General features: G+C 43.1%; 1 protein-coding gene across 4 annotated transcripts in view; it reads right to left on the bottom strand.

Moving 5' to 3' along the window:
- KIAA1549 (KIAA1549 ortholog) overlaps positions 1-19,631 on the bottom strand; it is a 146,858-nt gene that overhangs the window by 67,662 nt on the left and 59,565 nt on the right. For all 4 annotated transcript variants that reach the window (XM_074539051.1, XM_074539048.1, XM_074539052.1 and 1 more), the window contains exons 2-3: positions 4,709-7,444; positions 3,156-3,244 (exon numbers count right to left, since the gene is read on the bottom strand). In XM_074539051.1, the coding sequence (XP_074395152.1) occupies positions 3,156-3,244; positions 4,709-7,444 (2,825 nt within the window). The remainder of the gene's footprint in view (positions 1-3,155; positions 3,245-4,708; positions 7,445-19,631) is intronic.

The raw sequence follows: 19,631 nt of genomic DNA, 5'->3' as shown, positions 1-19,631 counted from the left end.
CCAGCTCATTCCAAGCTACCCTCACAAGAGAGAGCACATCCAGCACAGAAAGCTTTTAAGACTCAGTTTACTAAGGTTAGAAGAGTATTTAGAAAAAACATGACTTGATCTTTTCTTTGTCCCTTGTGCTAAAATACTTGATCAGATGCAAAATGTTTGCCAAAACCTAATCCATGCCTACACTCCACTGTATTATCTGCTGTGAAAACATCTGGCAGAAAGCATCAACAACTGATTTTCTCACCACCACCTTATTAAGAATCCTATAAAGAGCCTGCAGAGGGTGTTTAACTTCCTGAAGATGGACTACAAAGGCTCACAGGTCTTAAAAATAAATAAAGCTTCTGCTTCTACACACATCAGGATCCTGAGGCAGCAGTTCTCACTGGTTTTGCACACACCTCTATGGTACCAGCCACAACTTCAGCAGTGGTGAAGCAGAGATGAAGCCAGTGCAGACCCACAAGGTGGCATCTTTGGAAGAAGCATTTACCTGGCAAAGGCCTGAACTCCACACTTTGGAGGCAGAGGTCACTGATTTGGGAATATGGGAACTGGTATGTTAAGGAGACACCACCAAACCCACATTAAATACAACAACCAAGTGGCTAAGGTAAAAATGCCAGCTGCAGGATAAAATTTCCAAGCACAAACGAGGCTGGCAAAACCCCTTTTCCTGCTGGCATGAACTTAATGGCACCAGGGGTCCTGGCAGTGAGTCTCTGCCAACACTATTTTATTTTACACCCCAGTGCAAGTCAAGTCAAGAGAACATTGTACAACAGATCCTACCCAAGTGTCATAAGCTTTACATTAGAGTGTTGACTAAAATTACTCAGACAATGGGGTCTTATTCTTTTGCAGATGCAATATGGTGAGACCAAGAAGGAAAAACTCTAAAATTTTTGGCTTTTCTTACTTTACTGTAAGGATTTTTCTAGGGAAAAAAGTGACAGAAGTTTTTTTCATTTGTCAGGATCCTCCCTCCTCTTTTTTCCACTTCAGCAACTCACAGTGTTTGAAACAATAAAGCAGCAGAGACCAAAGTTTCAACTGAAAAGCTGAGGGCAAAAAATGCTTTAATCCTCCTTTCACTGGTAAACTTGCTTCTTATTTAAAGTGAGAAGCAGTTATAGCCATCACAGCCATGGATTTTATTTTTAAAGCATACATTACTACAAAGTTAAATTTAACTGGACTGTCTCCTGATTTACTGTACATTACATCACAGTGAGGGAACATCTGTGAGCTGTAATAAGAGACAGTAAAAAAGCAGCTTAGAGAAGTGCACTGCTTTACTATAACTTGCAAATACACACATGGTTTCTAGGTACTTTCAACTAACAAAAGTCAGGTCTGTTTGATTGATTAAGTTTAGCAAGATGGAGAAATTCTGTTTAAAATACTGCATTACATCACCACTCAACATACTGCTGTTATAGACAGCTCTTTTTTGAACCAACAGTTTTGTTAGTATTCCACAGTTAGAGGTGAAAACATATTTGCAAGTGATTATTTTTAGTGCAGAACCCATATGATAGCAGCATTCTAGAACAAGCAAAACTGATTCAGCAAAGATGTCTTTCCTTTAGATAAAAAAGATTTTCCAAAGGATGAAGCTAGACTAGCTGCATTATTTATAAAAACAGTTACTTCTGAGAAGCTTTCTCCCTATTGAGACCTTTACAAGGCAGGCATGAAAGGCAGGAAATTAAAGGGGAAAATATAAGGTGAGATATCAAATCCTTGTTCCAATTAACCTTCAAATATTAAGTAATGGATTTTGTCCTACTTCTGTTAATAGTAAGAATATAAGCATTTCCATATTAATGAGCTGTGTAAGGTCACTGAAAATTAAATGTTTTTACATTATGAACATCTGACTTCTTCTTGGCTATTCCACAAACTGAAGGTATAATTTACAAACCAAAAGAAAAATCTCTTATATATTAAAAAAAAATAAAATTCTAAGTAGCTTATGAGCAGGTGTTGCTAAAATGACAAAAACTAGCTATAATTTACAGAGGCAGCTCACTATAGCTGAAGTTTGGCAGGAATTTATAACACTCCTATCTTGACTGAGTAGTAGAGATGTACATGCTCAAATATCAGACACGAGTTGTTTAATTACTGAGTGCAGTGATCATGGGAGATGCCAAAATTAAAGGCACCAAGAAATTCCGTGCACAAAGAAATGCAAGTTATGTTATGTTCAATGAGAAGAAATACAAGTTATGTTCAATGTACTGCTACTTGAGTTAACTACAGAACAAAAATGAGATCACTGACTCACAGAAGCTCATCTGGTACTGGGCTGTGACAACTAGATGAATACAGACATGCAAAACTGCAAGTGCAGCTGAAAGTCATCTACACCAATAATTCTACTGAAGTATTTCCTTACCACTGAAGTATCTGATTACACAACAAAGGTACCCCCAAACTACCCCTGTGTCTTTCCCTCTCAGAGGGTTTGACACAGAGGTGGGGAACAGAACCTTTAACCCTTATTTCAACAATTGGAAGTTAGAAAACAATATTGAAATCTTGCTCAAAGATGATTCCTTGAATATCAAAGAAAACTTTCAGAAACCCCCAAGCGTACAGCTAGTCCTGTGAGGGGAATAAGGACAGGAGTTACACCTACCTGAAGGCTTAAAAATAACATCTTACTATTGCACACCTGATTTTTCCCCTTACCTTTTCCATCTGCTGAATCAGGCATTTGGGATTCCACCACCTCCCCTGCAAGTGTCGATTCATTTTGCCTAAAGTGCCAAGTATGTAATCAGCTAGCAGTACAAACAGACCTGCCTTAACAGGTATTTTGAAGGATAAAAGTTCTTCAGTTTCAATTCACCAGGCAGAGGAGGTGAGCAGTGGATTCTGGACATGACTTGCTTACCTCTAGCAAAACCAACAAAGGTCTGTCCTAGAAAATGATGGCATTCTAAAAGCAAAAAAGTTGACATGTCCACATTAAAAAAAAAAAACAAAAACCAAACAACCAACACATGACTAACACTTAACTTAAAATAAAGCTCTCTCTGATACAGTATCTATGGACTGTCTGAATTATAGTTTTAGCATTTGAACTAAACCCCTACTCTATTATATTGACCAAAGAGTACTTATACACACTTCATACCACTTACCTCCAGCTCTACTGATCTCCTGAACTGAACTCTGAGCACTTCTCTGATGGATTCAGTGACATTTCGTAGAACAGCTCTTCGGGCCAGCACTAGAAATTAATGTCAGTCAGAAAATACTTTTTAGCTTCATCTCTTAGATTTTGATTCAAAGCTGCATTTTCAACTGTGCAACACATGAAGAAGCAGGTAGTGAGATCAGTTGCATCAAACAGGTAAGATGAACAACAAGGACAGGGGTCAAGGTGTGACTGTATCCTAAAAAGTGACTGTAAAGTTTAAGGAACTGTAAGTTTATTTTCTCTTGTTTTGTTTTTCCACAGCTAATGTCTTTAGCATTCTGATAAAAGAAACTTTTAAAGAGCCACTGAGGCATTCAAATGGGAAAGCAGCAGCATATTTGGTCTGACTTGTGAGTGAGTTCGCTGCCACAACACAGTTAAAAGTTTTGTAGGCAACACATGGAATGTAGATAAGGTCAGAAAAAAGCCACAGAAAATATGTATCTACTTTTCTCTTAAATAAAAAGTAAGCAAACGTGACATTAATTAATGAAAGGGATATCCACAGAGTTAGAAAGAGCTTTAAGATCCCCCCATCCCAATAGATGTCATGTCTGTTACAGTCACACTGGACACTGTGACTGTGGCTTAAGCAAACAACTGGAAAGTGTTGTGTTGTCATCCTGCATTTACTTTCCATCAATAACTTGTCTACAAAAGTACTCAAATTACATTTAAAAAAAGTCTTCCTCATCCCTAGCACAGCTAGATCACCTACATATCTGGAGGATGAGATTATGCTCATTCTGCTTTAATTCTTGCAACTAAGTCTTCAGAGTAAAAAATATTGCTCAGCACAAAAATGCAGCACTTCTGCAGCTGCCCTGGATTAGTTTGCTGGCACTGTTTTGTTAACAAGCTAGGAAGAGGCAGCAAAACACCAGAAAAGCAAACACAGATGCTAAGACAATTAATTTTGAAACACACTAATGTCACTTTTTCTGGTTACAAACACACCAAATCCAATTGAAAGTAAGTATGGAAGGAGGTAAGATACAAACATAAGCTAGTAAGGTGAAATTATAAACATGGTTGCAAAACCCAAACTTTTTTTAAACCAATTCTCCTCTTACATATGACAACATTACCTCACATGCAGGTGTTTTTTAATAAACAGCAGCAACAACTGAAAGGAGAAACTTACTCAGTCAGAACATTAAACAGTTTGGCAGAACCGTACCATGACAGTAACATTCATTTACAACCAATGAAGTGATAAAGCAGCCTCTAACTCAGCACACTCGTATCAGCAATTTTTGAGGACAATTTCATTCTCTGTGCAGTGTAATCTATTTGTAACTCTCTCTCACAATGGACTTTGTTCAAGTGAACTCTATTATTTTTAACAGTAAATGATAAATCAATGCTTTTACAGCTCTTGGTCTGAATTTACACCATAAGGTTCACTTAGTTAATCCAAAATCTGCAATTTAGCTAGGGTTCATGTTGCAGTGGCTTCTGCAAACCAAAATGAAAATGCTGGGGATATCTTACCCGCAGTGACCAAGTAGGCGTTGGGAACAGTGATGTCGCAGACGTACGGCTGCCTGGTGGTTGTCACAGCAGAGGTCACAGCCACCACTTCAGGTGGAGCAGTGCTCCTCAGAGGGGGGGAGGACATTGTCCCTGGGCTGCCTGTAGCACTGGAGGAGATTGTCCCTGGGCTGCCTGTAACACTGGAGGAGATTGTCCCTGGGCTGCCTGTAGCACTGGTGGCAGCAGCTGATGGATCAGCACCAGCAGTTACACTGCTTCCTGATGGAACTTCATGTCCAGGGGGAGGGCTGGCAGTCAGAGGGAATTGTGTGGGAGAAAACGACGAGGTCACAGGCAGAGATGCTGTAGGAAAGGGTGTTATGCTGATGGTGTCAGCATCTGATGCAAGGATGTCAGGGTCTGTGGGAGGAATGGCTGTGGGGACACTGCCCCTGCTGCCAGATGTTAAAAGCAGCGTGGGGTTAACTGTAGCACCAATATCCTCATCAGAGCCCAGAGCAGTTGAAAGTAGAGATGAAGATATGTTTAAGACAGGAGTTGCTGGGAAGGTAGTAAACGAAGAGATCAGATTTGTTTCACTGAGCAAGATGCTGCTGGTAACAGACTGGGTGTCGGGAGCGGGCAGCACCAGGGTAGGAGCCACAGAGGGAGAGGTGGAGAGGGAAGGCTCCAACTGAGAGGTAGCTCCTGTGGCAGCTGAGGTAAACACAACTTCAGAGCCCACTGGCAGTACCGAGGACGCTTCCAGAAACACAGATGACTCGGAGTGAAACTCCGATGATGGCATTATTTCAGGAACCTGTGAATCTGGAAGGGACGATGTGTTGGAATGAAAGTATGGTGTTTGGCTAAGATGTAACTGAGAAACCTCGGCATCAGTGGCAGAGCTGACAGTGGTAGCTAAGTCCCAGCTGGTAACATCCTCAGGAAGTACTGATGTCCCAGTCAACAAGGTCTGAGGTAACAGTGTTAATAAATCACTTTGCATGACAGAGTAAGAATTTATCATGGTCAGCGATAAAGACAAGTAGCTAGATTCAATAAGAAACGGCGTTGATAAAAGATTGGATGGAAAATCTGAAATATTTAAAGACAGTTCATCCCTTGTAGAAGTCTTGTCAAGCAAAACCACGGATTCTGATGGCATTAATTCTGGCAGCTCCAGCAAGGTTGTCCGACTGATTGCGAACGATGTGACTGGCTCGCTGGGGGTGATGGCAGAGTCCAACAGAGCAGTGGTGGCACCAGGAAATTCCACATGAGCACTTGGAGTCAATGAAATTGTTTCCAGAACAGGGAGGGTCTGGGAAACAGAGATGTTCAGTGATGTTTCCCCAGGGAGCTGATGGAAGGAGGGAGATATTGTTATAGGTGTTCTAGTGTCTGTAGTGCTTAATAAAAACATGCTTGAGTCAGGGATTTCTGCGAGTCTTGAAGAAAGTGAAACAACTGGTCTTGATGGAAAAGAAGTATCAAAAGTCTCAGGTGTAGGTTCCTCTAAGTCATACCCATCAGTAATTATAGTTGTAAATGCAGTTATGCCTTGTACTTCAGAGGCTCTGATGGACAAAGTTTCAGCATCATCGCCTGAGCCCACATCGTGTTCTGGGGCAAAGCCTGCTTCTGGCAGAAGGGAAACAGAGTCACAATACAGACAGTAACCGTAGGATCTCGTGAAAGGCACTGGACTCTTGAGCTCACTGGCAAGCTCTGATTGACTTGGTATTTCTGAACCAGCAGGCAAATTTGGTGCTGTAGTGGAGAATTCGTGTGTAAACAGGCTGGCATTAAGAACTGTCTTAGAGTTCACGGAAATGGCAGCTGAATCCAGAGGGAAAGACACAAGTGGAAGACTAATAGGATAAAAAGCAGGCTCAGCACTGGCTGCTGAAGCTGGTGTGTGCCAGGGAATGCTTGGAGTGGGGTAAGTCCTTTGACTGAGAGATTCTGCTGCCCTGCTACTCACATGGGTGTAAACATCACCATACAGGTCTGCACCTTGCACTGTGGCATCTGGGGCCCCAGGGCTGGTTTCACCCCGCAGCTTGAGATGGAGAGGAGATCCCTCTGAAGCACCCCCAAAAGGCAGAGCTGTTAAACTTGCATTGATGTTTTCCTGTGCCACAACTCCCCTGTCAGAAGGAATGGACGTGAAAGCAACAGCTGTATTTGGAGGGTACAACAGCACATCTCTGCTTGCTGTTAGTATTTCAGGATCTGGTACAAAAGGCTTTAGCTCCATGAGAGTGTAGCTGCGTTCAGGGACAGCACTCAAGGGAGTCTTCTGCTGTGCTGTTTCTGAGATATCATACAGTGAAGAAAATACAGATAATGAAGGTGTTAGCAACACAGTTTCTAACATTTCTCTTGATGGCTCTACTGTATTAACTGAGTGATGATCTGTTAAAACTGCAAAAGACTTCACGGGAGGAGTCCACTGTGCCTTTGAAAAGGAGCTAATAAATTCATCATCACTTAGGAATGCCTCATTGCTCCTTACAGAGACATCTACCATCGGCGTACTTCTCCCTTCTGAAATCATGGCTGTTTCTTCTTGGCTAAGTAAAGTCCCATCAAAGGAAGTGGTAACTGATGATAAAACTGTTTGAAGCAAATTACTTTCCTGGGACTCCAAAGTACTCCTTGCTAAGGCCGTTTGTGTCCTGCTGCCTGATATGCTTTCATGCACTGTTGAGAAAAAGGAAAAATTCTGCTGTTCCAAGGATCTCTCATCTAAATCAAGAGGGAGAGAAAAACAAAAGCCAAAACACAACAGATTAGCACAAGCAGCAAGATTGCTATGAGCAAATGTCACACAGAATATTTCTGGAGACAACTGCCCAGAATTCAAGGGCGAAGACAAAGTAAGTAAAAATCCTCCACAAGCAATTCAGCACAAACAGTGAGATTTCTTGTGAAACTCCATTCCCTGGAAATGAACAAGACAACCCAAGCTCTTTTCAAAGCACTGATATGTCTCCACAGCAGCACTCCAGTGAGACCTGTGGAAGAGCACAAAATGCCTCCCTCTTACCTGGGCAAGGCTACACTCCATGGCAGCTAGTGGTCTCCCAAAGCAAACACATCAGAAAGGGTAACGAGGAACAATGCAGGGGAAAATCTACATAATTTTAGGTGTTTTACTCTCCTTTAGTATCCCTTAATTTCTTCTGATTTTATTCTTTCTTAATATTAAGGTCACTAGAAGATCTACTCTGTTCATGGACCAGATCCTCCCTCTCATATCAGAAATGAATGACACAAGAGATGAAGAAGAGTTCCCTTTTTCATAGGGCAAATGTATCAACAGGAAGAATTTGCTATCATGTTGTGACATGTCTGTAACATGTTATTTTTACATTGTCCACCATTCATCTGAAGCCTGGCCTGTTAGCAGTCACTGACAAATTGCTTCATTACACAATTGCTATGTTTATTCACAGCCCTCTATAGGATTGCTCTCTTTATAGGCCACCTGTAATAGACCTTTTATTCCTCTAGTTTGCAGAGCTCAAGTAGTAATGGCCAGGTTCAAATACAAAGGAGAAAAAGTTGAGAATTCACCACATATTTCAACAAACAAAATACTCTCCTCTCTCAAAAAGTATTCTTGGGTTACAGAGAAGATCTGTATACAAGCTTTTCCAAGAACAGATGAGTTTGGCAGAGAAAAGGCTGATTACTTTCCTGAAATGTTGAAATTGGATTAATGGCATTCCGAGCTTAATTATTAAGGGAAATCATGGAAAATTGGAGCACAATAGTTTTCAAGGGTACACACAAAGCGTTCATCTTTAAGTTAACTATCATGCCTGATCACCCTATTTTCAAATGGGAGTGTCAGGCAGTGCTGTTGGAACCCACTGGCAACACCCATTAACAAGGCTGGAGGGAGTTAAACCATCCAGTTAAACCACCAGGGACCAGTTTAAAGTAAAAACAAGCATATACATTATAAAGGGCTGGACAAATGATACAGTACACAGTTCAACTGCAAATACATCTGTAACCCTTTAAAGGATGCCTTGAACTCAGTAACTCACAGAAAGTCCTGCAGGAATAGCGCACCTATCTGTTTCCCAGTGTCTAACACCACTTTCCAGAGGTGATAAACTGCTGTTCCTATTCCCTTCTCCCTGGTCTGTCTGCTGAACTCCTTGACACAACTTTTCAAGTGCTGACACACTGATTTGATAAATTTTGAAGGTGCTGATCTGAAAAGTACAACTAGGAGAGTTAATGCTTACCACTGATCACACCTAACTAAGTGAATGCTGTGATTATATCCTTTATTTTACAAATTCCATGCACAAAGTTTTGTAGCATAACAGATACTATTCTCTCAAGCAGTCCCAATCCATTTTTTTCCTCCTCAAACTCACTTGTAGGCATTACCAGCTTTATGATGCTTAGTTGGAGTATGATGATAAAATATACTGCCTTACAATGCTCTCAGGTGAAGAACAAGAAGACAAGAAAAAACACTCTTGCAAAAGCTATGTAAGACAAGTAAACAAGTCCATCCTCAACCTCTTCAGCAGAGGTCAGATGCTTGAACATGACACAGTGCAGAACAGTGCAGCCACCATGGAATAACAGCTTTCACAAGGAGTTAACATGAGTACCAGACAAAGCAGTTTCCAAGAAGCACAGAACCAAAATGTACCCTGACACAGCTCGGCTAGCTGACCAAAAGTTGCTCAACTTTTTTTCATTGCTAGAAGCCTCCCTGGCCTCATTCTTTTCTTTGACTTGCGCTTCCAACCTTTACTTTTCTCTTTGTGACATTCTGTGTAAGCAGGGAGTTACTAAAGGAAGACTTACAAGGGTAGGAACCAAACATTGCCAAAATGAATCACTTCTCTCCCTGCATGCATGTGCATTTCAGTTTAGGCAGCCCTGTAAAATCCTGCCCAGCTTGGTACTTTGGACACCTAACCCATGCTTACAGTGAATTGCACATTGCAGACAAACACGGTAACAGAGAAGGTTGCGCCTTGTTCACCACAGCTTCATGCTGGAAATCTCTGCAGCAGTACACAAGGCAGCTGTGACAGCTCCATAATGAGCATGGTGAATACAGCTGACAGTTAATAGGACCAGACAGAGATGAATACTCATACTAATTAGTAACTGCACTTTTGATCAGGTACCTCCACAAGTCTCTGACTCAAAGCTAGAGGTGATTCAACAATAACAACTCTACTGCCTATCTGTGCCCGTGCTGCACACCATCTTCCTTCACCCACAGAGAGCCACTTTATTTTTGTTCAGCTTGACTGGGGAGCTGGCACATGGCAGGATCCTGCTGGAAGTAAGTAAATGTCACAGAAAAGATGTCCTGAAGAGTTGAGTGCATAACCCTAAGCTGTCCAACAGACATGCAGAACAGGCAAGGCTTTAAATTTTTTCTGACTTCAGAATATGTTTTTAAATTTTTTGGATGGTCTGATAATATTTTTCCTTGAAAGACAAAGGAATAGCAAATAATTATTTCATCACACACTTGTGCCTTGCCTCTTAATGTAAAGAATCTTGCCATTGATGCCAGGAAGGAAAGAACACAAGTTTTGAAATAAATGTTTCATTTTTTGGAAGGAAAACTGTCGGATCTCAATATCTCAGTCCTGAGATGCTGAGCCTCCGAGACCCTGGGGGGGGCTCGGGACTCCTGGAATGCTGCCAGAAGTGTCTGGTAGCTGGACTTTAACCCTACACAGGAGACGACAAGGATGAGGGCTTCACAGGGCCTCACCGGGGTGAATGGTGAAGGGATTAGTTAATTAGAGGGTGAGACACAAGGTTTAGGATTTATGTACAGGGGGGTTTAGAGGAGTAAGATGGAGGAATTGGGGTGTGTCCTGCCCTCCTTCTTCTTCCTTCTCTCCTCCATCTTCTTTGGCCACGGTGGCACCTTTGGATTGGTTATTACTAAGAGTACACCGAGTTATAACAATAGATAGTATTGGAGAAAAATGATAAATATTGTACACGTAGCAAAGGGTATAAAGATACGTGGCTGCCCGGAGGGCAGGACGGAGTGTGCCCATGGCTGACTGCTGTGCGGATCTCTGTTGGGCTGAAAGAACATCTTTTAGATAAACAATTAATAAACATAAAACCAGAAAGAAGAACTGAAGCCTCTTCTCGTCCTTGCACACGCGGGTGCCCCAAGGCCACCTCCGGGCTCTCCAGGCCCCTCAAACAGCCGAGATAAACCCAGACTTGGCGTCCCTGGGTGGGCCAGAACCACCACAACCTTTCGGGGGAAGATAAACCAGACACTTGGCTTCCACTGGGTGAGCTCGAACCACCACAACCTTTCGGGGGGGCACCACCACCTTCAAAGCCCTGAAGAAAAAGAGAGAGAAGAAGAAAAAAAGCCAGCAGAGACTGCAAAAAAAAAACAGCAGTCACTGAGAATTCCATCTCTCAGTTTCTGCCGAAGACAATCGTAGCAGAACAGCCCGGACTGGAACCAGAAGGCGCCCTGGAACCACTTCTCCTGATCTGCTGGACAGTGATCGAGACGTCCAGACTGCTCTGTGGGCGACAGATTCGGTAAGAAAGCCTGAAAAATAAGAACATGGGGGCACACCTTCCCAGGAACAACGGGAAATTTTGTCCACCTTATAAGGTGTGACACAAACATACAAAAATTAATTAGCTCTGGCCTTAAAAGGCCGAGAGGAAAACCCCCGAGACGCACCAGACGTCCGGGGGGGGGCCCTCAAAAGAGGGGGGAGCAATGCAAGACTCCGGAAAAAATTAGCTCTGGCCTTAAAAGGCCAGGAAGAAATAACCCCGAGACGCACCAGACGTCCGGGGGGGGGACTCTCTGAAAGAGAGAGGGGAGCAAGGCTCCAGGAAAAAATTATTAGCTCTGGCCTTAAAAGGCCGAGTGGAAAAATGCTCTTGGAGAAAAAAGAGCAAGAAATATTATTAAAACACCCGGTCCCAAAACCCAGAAACCTCGGGAAACTCCCAAAAAGCGTCCAAAAAGTCCAGAGAGCATGGAGGACTCAGGAGCAGAGGGAGAACGGGGGGGGAGAGGGGACCGGGGGGAGGCGCTTTCTCGCGGCGGCGGAGCAGGCGGGGAGCGCGGCTGAAGGAAAAACAAGAGACGCGTGTTCAGATATGGCTTTGCTAAGCTCAGGGCCGGGGGGTGCAGCGGCCCCGGGGGCCGGCAAAGTAGCAGAAACGCGCGCGGCAGGCAAAACTCGCAAGAACCCGGGAGGGCAGAGTCACATGCCAGCGCAGAAGGGGCGTCCGACATGGGCAGCGGCATGGGGGAAATTGCGCAATCCCAGAAAGCTGCGGCGAGACGCAAGAGGCGCGCGGTTGTGACGCAAAAAAAAAAAAAACCCGGTGCGAGTCGCGGCGGGCGCGGGTGCCGGCGGGGACGGGGCACACACACTGACGAAAGGCCACACACACACACAGCGTCGGAGGAGGAGGAGACAGTCCGGGGCAGACCGAGGGGGGAAAATTCAGAGGCGGAATAAAAAGGGAGAGGAAAAAATTACCTCGGGAGAGACAGAGGGCGGCTCGGAAAGCACGCATGCGCAGAGTAAAGAGCGCGGGCGGGGGCGGGCCAGACCCACGGTGACGTCTCAGGCGAGGAGGGGCCCTCTCCAGACTTGGTGCCTTTGGTAAAAACCCTCGGGGTCCCAAGCCTCTCCCCTCCCGGGGAGGCGTGTGTGTTCTAACCCTATTGTCAGTTGAATCAAAAACTAGGTAACCCCTGAGTGCACAACATACCAGATCGGTTCAGCGGAGATACAGCATCATTTCGTAACGACTCTGCAACTATGCAACGATTTTCCTCAACAAGATATAAGAAGAAACGAATACTCAGACAAAAGTCGGGACTCAGACTGCAAAGGACAACTCAGAAGAGAAACAAGAGGAACGGAAAGACTCTGGGGGGGTTTTTTCTCTTTGGGGTCTTGAATATTTCTGTATAAGAACGAAAGACTCTGGGGGGTTTTCTCCTTGGGATCTTGAATTGCAATAGGCAATGGGATAAATTTACCTATTACAGGGGAAAACTGACAAAGGATCATATATTGATCAGCTGGTAAATTTCTTTGACACTTCTCCCATTTGGAGAAGAATTTTAAGGGCAGATTTCTTTGACATTTCTCCCATTTGGAGAAGAATTTTAAGGGTAGGATTTTATGTTTTAGTAGTTTAGGATTTTATATTGTAATAGCTTTCCTAGTCCTCATCCATGTCGTCCCAGATGCCATGAATCGGATTGTAAAAGAGGTTTTCTTGGGGCAAACAGAAGGGGGAGATGTCGGATCTCAATATCTCAGTCCTGAGATGCTGAGCCTCCGAGACCCTGGGGGGGGCTCGGGACTCCTGGAATGCTGCCAGAAGTGTCTGGTAGCTGGACTTTAACCCTACACAGGAGACGACAAGGATGAGGGCTTCACAGGGCCTCACCGGGGTGAATGGTGAAGGGATTAGTTAATTAGAGGGTGAGACACAAGGTTTAGGATTTATGTACAGGGGGGTTTAGAGGAGTAAGATGGAGGAATTGGGGTGTGTCCTGCCCTCCTTCTTCTTCCTTCTCTCCTCCATCTTCTTTGGCCACGGTGGCACCTTTGGATTGGTTATTACTAAGAGTACACCGAGTTATAACAATAGATAGTATTGGAGAAAAATGATAAATATTGTACACGTAGCAAAGGGTATAAAGATACGTGGCTGCCCGGAGGGCAGGACGGAGTGTGCCCATGGCTGACTGCTGTGCGGATCTCTGTTGGGCTGAAAGAACATCTTTTAGATAAACAATTAATAAACATAAAACCAGAAAGAAGAACTGAAGCCTCTTCTCGTCCTTGCACACGCGGGTGCCCCAAGGCCACCTCCGGGCTCTCCAGGCCCCTCAAACAGCCGAGATAAACCCAGAGAAAACACACGGTGTCTTGAAAAAGTTATAAGGTCTAAGACAAAGCAAGAACACTGTTACCTATGGTAAGTGGAAATGAGAAAAATTCACCTACGCATGCAGGATTTTGAAAAACCCACCACTAAGTTTACAAGTTGATGTTCCAGCCTATTTACTTTGCTCAGCGTTTCAGAAGCAGGGAGCATTAGTGATCCGCCATTAATAATACAAATTAGTGTTTTCTGTCAACTCCACAGAACAGTGCACCACTTGAATAGCGCCTGTCAGGACTGAGCGTGCCTCTCGGGGAGAGCAGATGGGACGCGTGGCAGATGTGTTTGGGAGCAGCCAGACAGCCCACAAAGAGGCAGGAAAAGCAAAGGAGAAAGGGAAGGAGCGGAAGGCACACCATGGCATGACAATCAGCGCAGAGTGGCCGCTCTGGCTGTGCCGTGGGACAAAGGAAGCAGACAGATTGCACATGTTCTGCTGCATCTCAATGCCGCGGCTGCACAAAGCTATTGATGAGCATCAGCGCTGACTTGTTTGTTTGCACAGCTGTCACTGTCGGGTGACTGTTCCCCATTCCCCTTCAGACGGGCTCACATCAGACAAGCCAAACTCCAGCAGGCTGATAACATTATGAAAAAGAATAGATAGCTTAGGGAACAAAGCTGTGATCCCAAGCTACAGCAAAGGCGAGGAAAGGCGAGCACCAGCGGCAGGGGCCACAGGAATCACAGATGGCACCGCTACAATGCCTCAGCTCAGACACCGACACTGGGACATGGGAGGAGCAATAACATAGGAAATCTGCTGGTGGCCTTGCTCTCTGCTGCTCCTGCTGCCCCCCAAAACTAGCTGGTGTCACAAGTAATGAAACCTGTCACTGAAATGAGCAACCCCTGAAACCGCCAAATCCAAAATTACAGAAGCACAGCCCCGCTAAGGTGCGGCAACATGTGAATTTGGGAAGGACAGAAGCTTCTCATGACTGCTGCAGTCCACAGAGTTCTTTGGTGACAAAAATATACCATGTCTGCATGCCAAAAAACTACACAAGTTCATAAACCAGAAACTAGACTACTAATTTTTCCAGACAGCAATTAGAGGGATGCAGATTGCATCCTTCCTGTAGCTGCAGTGCTAAAAAGTAATGTCTGTTCTATAACCTGGAATAAATAAAGGAAAGGATGTTTTAAATATATATTTGTAATATACATGTATATATACATGTATATATACATGTATATATGCATAATACATGTATACTGATAGGCTTTTCTATATTCTTCATTTATAACAAATATACTTCCATGTATTTTTTAAATGCAGGATCCAGATGTAATCTCACCTCTGCACTGATGCCTCAAGTGACTTCAAAAAAGTTGCATCACTTTTCTGCACTCTGCTAATAAGATATGGCAAATGTACACTACCACAATTCTCAGTATTTACTAAAAAGTCAGTAATCTTCCATATTATCAAGGTATTAAATCATAGAGAGGTACAGGCATGACAACAAAGACAGGAAATCTTTCCTTGTAGTAAAAATTAGACCTTAACAATAGAACAAGCAATTTTCATTCTATTATTTTTGAGAAACTAAGTTATGACTAATAAAGTTTGCAAACAACAGAAAATGCCAGCAGACTAGCAGCAAAACAGTTCAAAACATGTATCACTTTAAAAAAAGTCTTCTGTGTACTCACACAATGACCAACAGAATTAAATTTTAATAGCTATGTTTTTAAGGCAAGGAGAAAAATTGCTCTTTTATTGCTGCCCATTGTTTCAAACAGATGCATTTTAGGTAGAAAAGCAATTAATGCTACATGCATTCCAAATATTACGGTAAAATTCCTGACTAAATACGTGACAGGAGCTCCCAAATAATTAAAATTAAAGCTATGAGCTCACTAGGAATATTCACCACTTGAAACATTTATCTGATTATGGGATGGAGCAGCATATCTCATTTAAGAGAAGCTTTTGATAACATATATTTTAACATTTTCTTCAAAAAATAGGAAGTGAATGCAGCATAGGACTCAAGACCACCCAAGGGTAGAAAGAATGATAGAAGCAAATGTATCTGAAAAAAAAAAATCTTAACTCTTCCTCCTACAGCTTAACACTTAATAACTTCCTAATTTATTTAACAGGATTTAGTACAGCTTCCACCAAAAGAGCTTGTATGCATTAGGTCATTGCAAAAAATTTATATAGCTCCCTTGTGTAAGCCTCTAACTAAATTTCTTAGGTGTCTGGCTTGTAGGAAAATACCAGTCACAGAAGCATGTGCAGACGGAAAGCTGTCTGCTTTCTTCTCTGGGAGGCATTAAGCACGGATTGAACAGTGACAATAATTACCCCTGGCACACAAAAGCCAGGGAGAGGAGGGATGGGGGCCTGAACTGTCCCTCCCTTCCCAAGCTCCAGCTCACAGCTGCTCTGTGGAGCTCCCTGAAGATTTTGGAAGGTTCTGGTCCCTGGAGCATATGCTGCGCCCCTGCCCAGTGCATCCTCAGGGCAGCAAGGGACACAAACTATACCAAGTCTCAACAGTTCTTTCTCAAAGATGTTGATTTTCTTACTGTAAAAGAATCCCTCACCATTTACCAGATGCTCATATGAATTTTAACTAATGAAGCTGCTTGTACCACCTGAAAGGCTAAAAGACAGAGAAACTAATGAAATTGAAAAATTATGCTGTCTCAGCCCTCTTTCTCACCACAGCTGATGAAAAAATTTCATGACAGAAAAATCTGTATTATGAGGAAAATAAGTGTTACTAGGAAGCAGCAGGCAAAGTGAGTGCCTAGGTACACACATGCTCACTTTTACATCTTTCATGTTTGAATACATAGCCAAAAAAGATCAGGAACACCTTAAAGTCATTCTTCACCCACACGCACAGCTGTGGTTCAGCTGCTGCCCAGGTGCAAGTAGACAAGAACCTCCCCCTCCTACACAGCAAATAAGCACAAGCTTCCATCTCTGTATGAGGAGAACACGTGCACCACAGCACAAAGGGGCAAAGACAAACCTGCTGGCCAGCAGAGTTATAAAGGTTTTGTAAAGAAAGAGGTTTAGAAGGCAGCCTAACTGCATTTCATACTCCAGTCAAAACATACACTTTGAAATCCTCTTGAACTCTTGCATTTGGCAGTCAATACCAATGAACCTGTAACAGTAGGCACTGGCACTGACATTTTTTTCCTTCTCCATCACTTAAACCACCCTCAAAATTTCCTTTAGGACATTTGCTAGTAACCATCATGTTAAAGACCTGTAGGCAGTCTGAGATTCCACACTTCCACTGCATAGCCAATGGAAGAGCTCAGGAGGAAACTTGTGATCTATGCTCTGATCCAGGAATCTTCCTAAGATAGCCACTGCTGAAGCAGAACAGGACCCTGTAGTAATTTACAGTACATGGTAGACTAAAATAAAAAGAACGCACAGTTTCTCTTAATTTTATACCACTGTGACACATTCTGTTTTGCATGAAAGAGATCAAAAACTGTGCAACCCAAAGAGAGCGTTCTGTAACAGAAGGTAACAAGCAGACCACAACATCAGGCATTAAGGGCAGGAGAACATAGAGAGGGGTCAGAGTGAGCCACCCCACCATCCACTCCATAAACACAAGCACAAAGTGAGATCCACCTCCCAAACGTTATTACAACCTTTGGAAAACCATGACTCAGCTAAGAAGTGGGCTGGGAACAAAGCCCAAGCACAAAAGAGTTTGCTGTGCCTACACAACACCTGCAAACCCCAAGGATACAGAAATCCTCTCCTGTGGAACTGCAGGAAGCTCTCACAGCACCAAGATGCCTTGAGCTGACAGTCCCTCTCTAGAACACCTCTGAAGCAAATCAGCTGTGACAATTCACTCCCTTTCCAACATCTCAGAGGGGAGAAAAGTAGATGCTTATGACACAGAAGCCTTCCATGGCCACCGTGCCTTCCTGCAGACCATCACCCACAGCTGAGGACAGCAGTGCCTCCCTGCAGAGCTCGCTGCTCCAACAGGACTGGCTGTCTGGCCCTGCACACACAGGCACAGAAACCACACATCAAATCCCAGTTCAAAGTGTAGCTTTTGCTGGGAGCATTCACGCTTTTTTTGGCACTCTGCTGTACATGACATCATCGTGTGGGAAGCCATATGCTAGAGATAAAGTACACACAAACTTGAATTGACTTTACAAATGTTAATTCTAAGAAAAACTCTCATCAGATTTGCTCATTGGGATAACCGGGTCACATTTTTAAAATGGAAGAGGTTTCCTGCCCCCCATTTCCTTTTTTTTTTTTCCCTCTTTTTAATTGCTTTCTGCACAGCAACTTGGTTTTTAGTCTCTAAGCAGCCGTGTCAGTTTTCATCCAACTGAATGACTAGGGAAAAGCCTTATATTTATACTAAACACTGCAGTGTCCACCAAAATGCAGATCCTGGAAGCTTTTGAAAAGACCAATTAAATTTCTATTAGCTTCTTTTTTAGTGCAGATAACAGATCACTGAGTGGCATTTTGCACACAAGCAAAAAAATACATCCTTAAAACAATTTTACTTCTTACACTGCATTATCACTATAAAATCTCTACAAGCAGCAAAATGAGCGAGAGCCTGAAGACAAGAGTAACTGTCTAATTAAAGCAGATCATACGCTGTATCCTAGAAACCCAGTTATCCACAGGGACTCTCTTCATTGACACATATCCTTAACTGTGCTGTGCTACCAACAGAGGAAAAAACCCCTTGACTGAGCTTTAAGTTGCTCAGGTCAGCAGGCTCGCTGCTCCAAAATCCTGTTACTTCAAGGAATAAATGGAAGTCCCAACCTGCAGCACCTGAAAGCAGGTCCTGAGAGGCTAATTCACAAGGCTTCCGCTACAGACACAAAAGCACGATGAAAAATCTGAAGATGAGATTTTCAGCTGGCAGGGTACCATCACTCTGTATTGAACTCGGAACAACAACTTCATTGCTCCGGGGCCAGATCGCAACAATATGCCTGTACATGCTTAATTTTTCAAACAGTTGTATATGAATAAGCAAATAATACCAAAAATCTCCTGCTCAGTCGGATATGAAGGCATTTAGCGGTACTCGCAGCATGTATCACTTGGCAAATCAAGGCACATGAAAGAGAATCTGTCAACGCGTTTTCACAGGAAAAGGAGATCTCAAAGAAAAGCTGGGAAAGAGAGCAGAACAGTCCCAGCTACCCCAGCCTTTGAGGCTGAAAATAAGCGTTTCACCAAAAGAGTGCTGAAAACATGGAAAGAAAAGGGACATTCAAAGAGATGGAAGAGAAATTCAAGAAGTACTCATGTACATTTAAGTAGAGGTTACCTAAGCTTTTTCTTTACAATGCGCAATTGTTATTGACCTTGACCTCACCTGGAAAAAGAGAAATTAAAAAAAAAAAACCAAAAACCAAAAAAAAACCCACCCTGTAATAAATAGAGCAACTACATAACACCAAAGATCAGACTTCTGTCATAATTCATACCCATAGAACTTCAAGAAGACAATTTCCTGGCAAAATTACCACAAAGAAGGCAACAGAAGTATTACTTCAAACAATAAGACCCATACAAGAATTTAACCAAAACAAATGAAAATGACCTTATCTATATAGGCTGTCAAGCTCAGGCATCCATGTATAACATAGACACATTCAGCGCAGATATCTTTATTAGAGATTCTGGAACTGCACTGGCTTTAAGAATAATTATGTTATCAAGAATATTTTCCTGTGCAAGTATCTCAAGATTTAGCAACTCATTCTTGTCTTTTTGTTCTTTTCTCCTTAGCAACACACTCCAAAGATGACAAGTAAAGAAACTGCAGTAGCTCGCTTCTGCAGAGAAATGAAACTTGCCCAAAGCCTTTTTTTCCACGTCCTTAATGCAATCCAACAGTGCTCATCAGCGCTCTCAGAGCACTCTGCTAGAAACACGTTATCCTGCTGCCCGAGCTTCCAGACCTGGGAACAACTTCAT

This window comes from Zonotrichia albicollis, chromosome 4, assembly GCF_047830755.1.
Source record: "Zonotrichia albicollis isolate bZonAlb1 chromosome 4, bZonAlb1.hap1, whole genome shotgun sequence".
NCBI lineage: Eukaryota > Metazoa > Chordata > Aves > Passeriformes > Passerellidae > Zonotrichia > Zonotrichia albicollis.
This window is presented reverse-complemented; position numbering and strand designations above follow the sequence as displayed.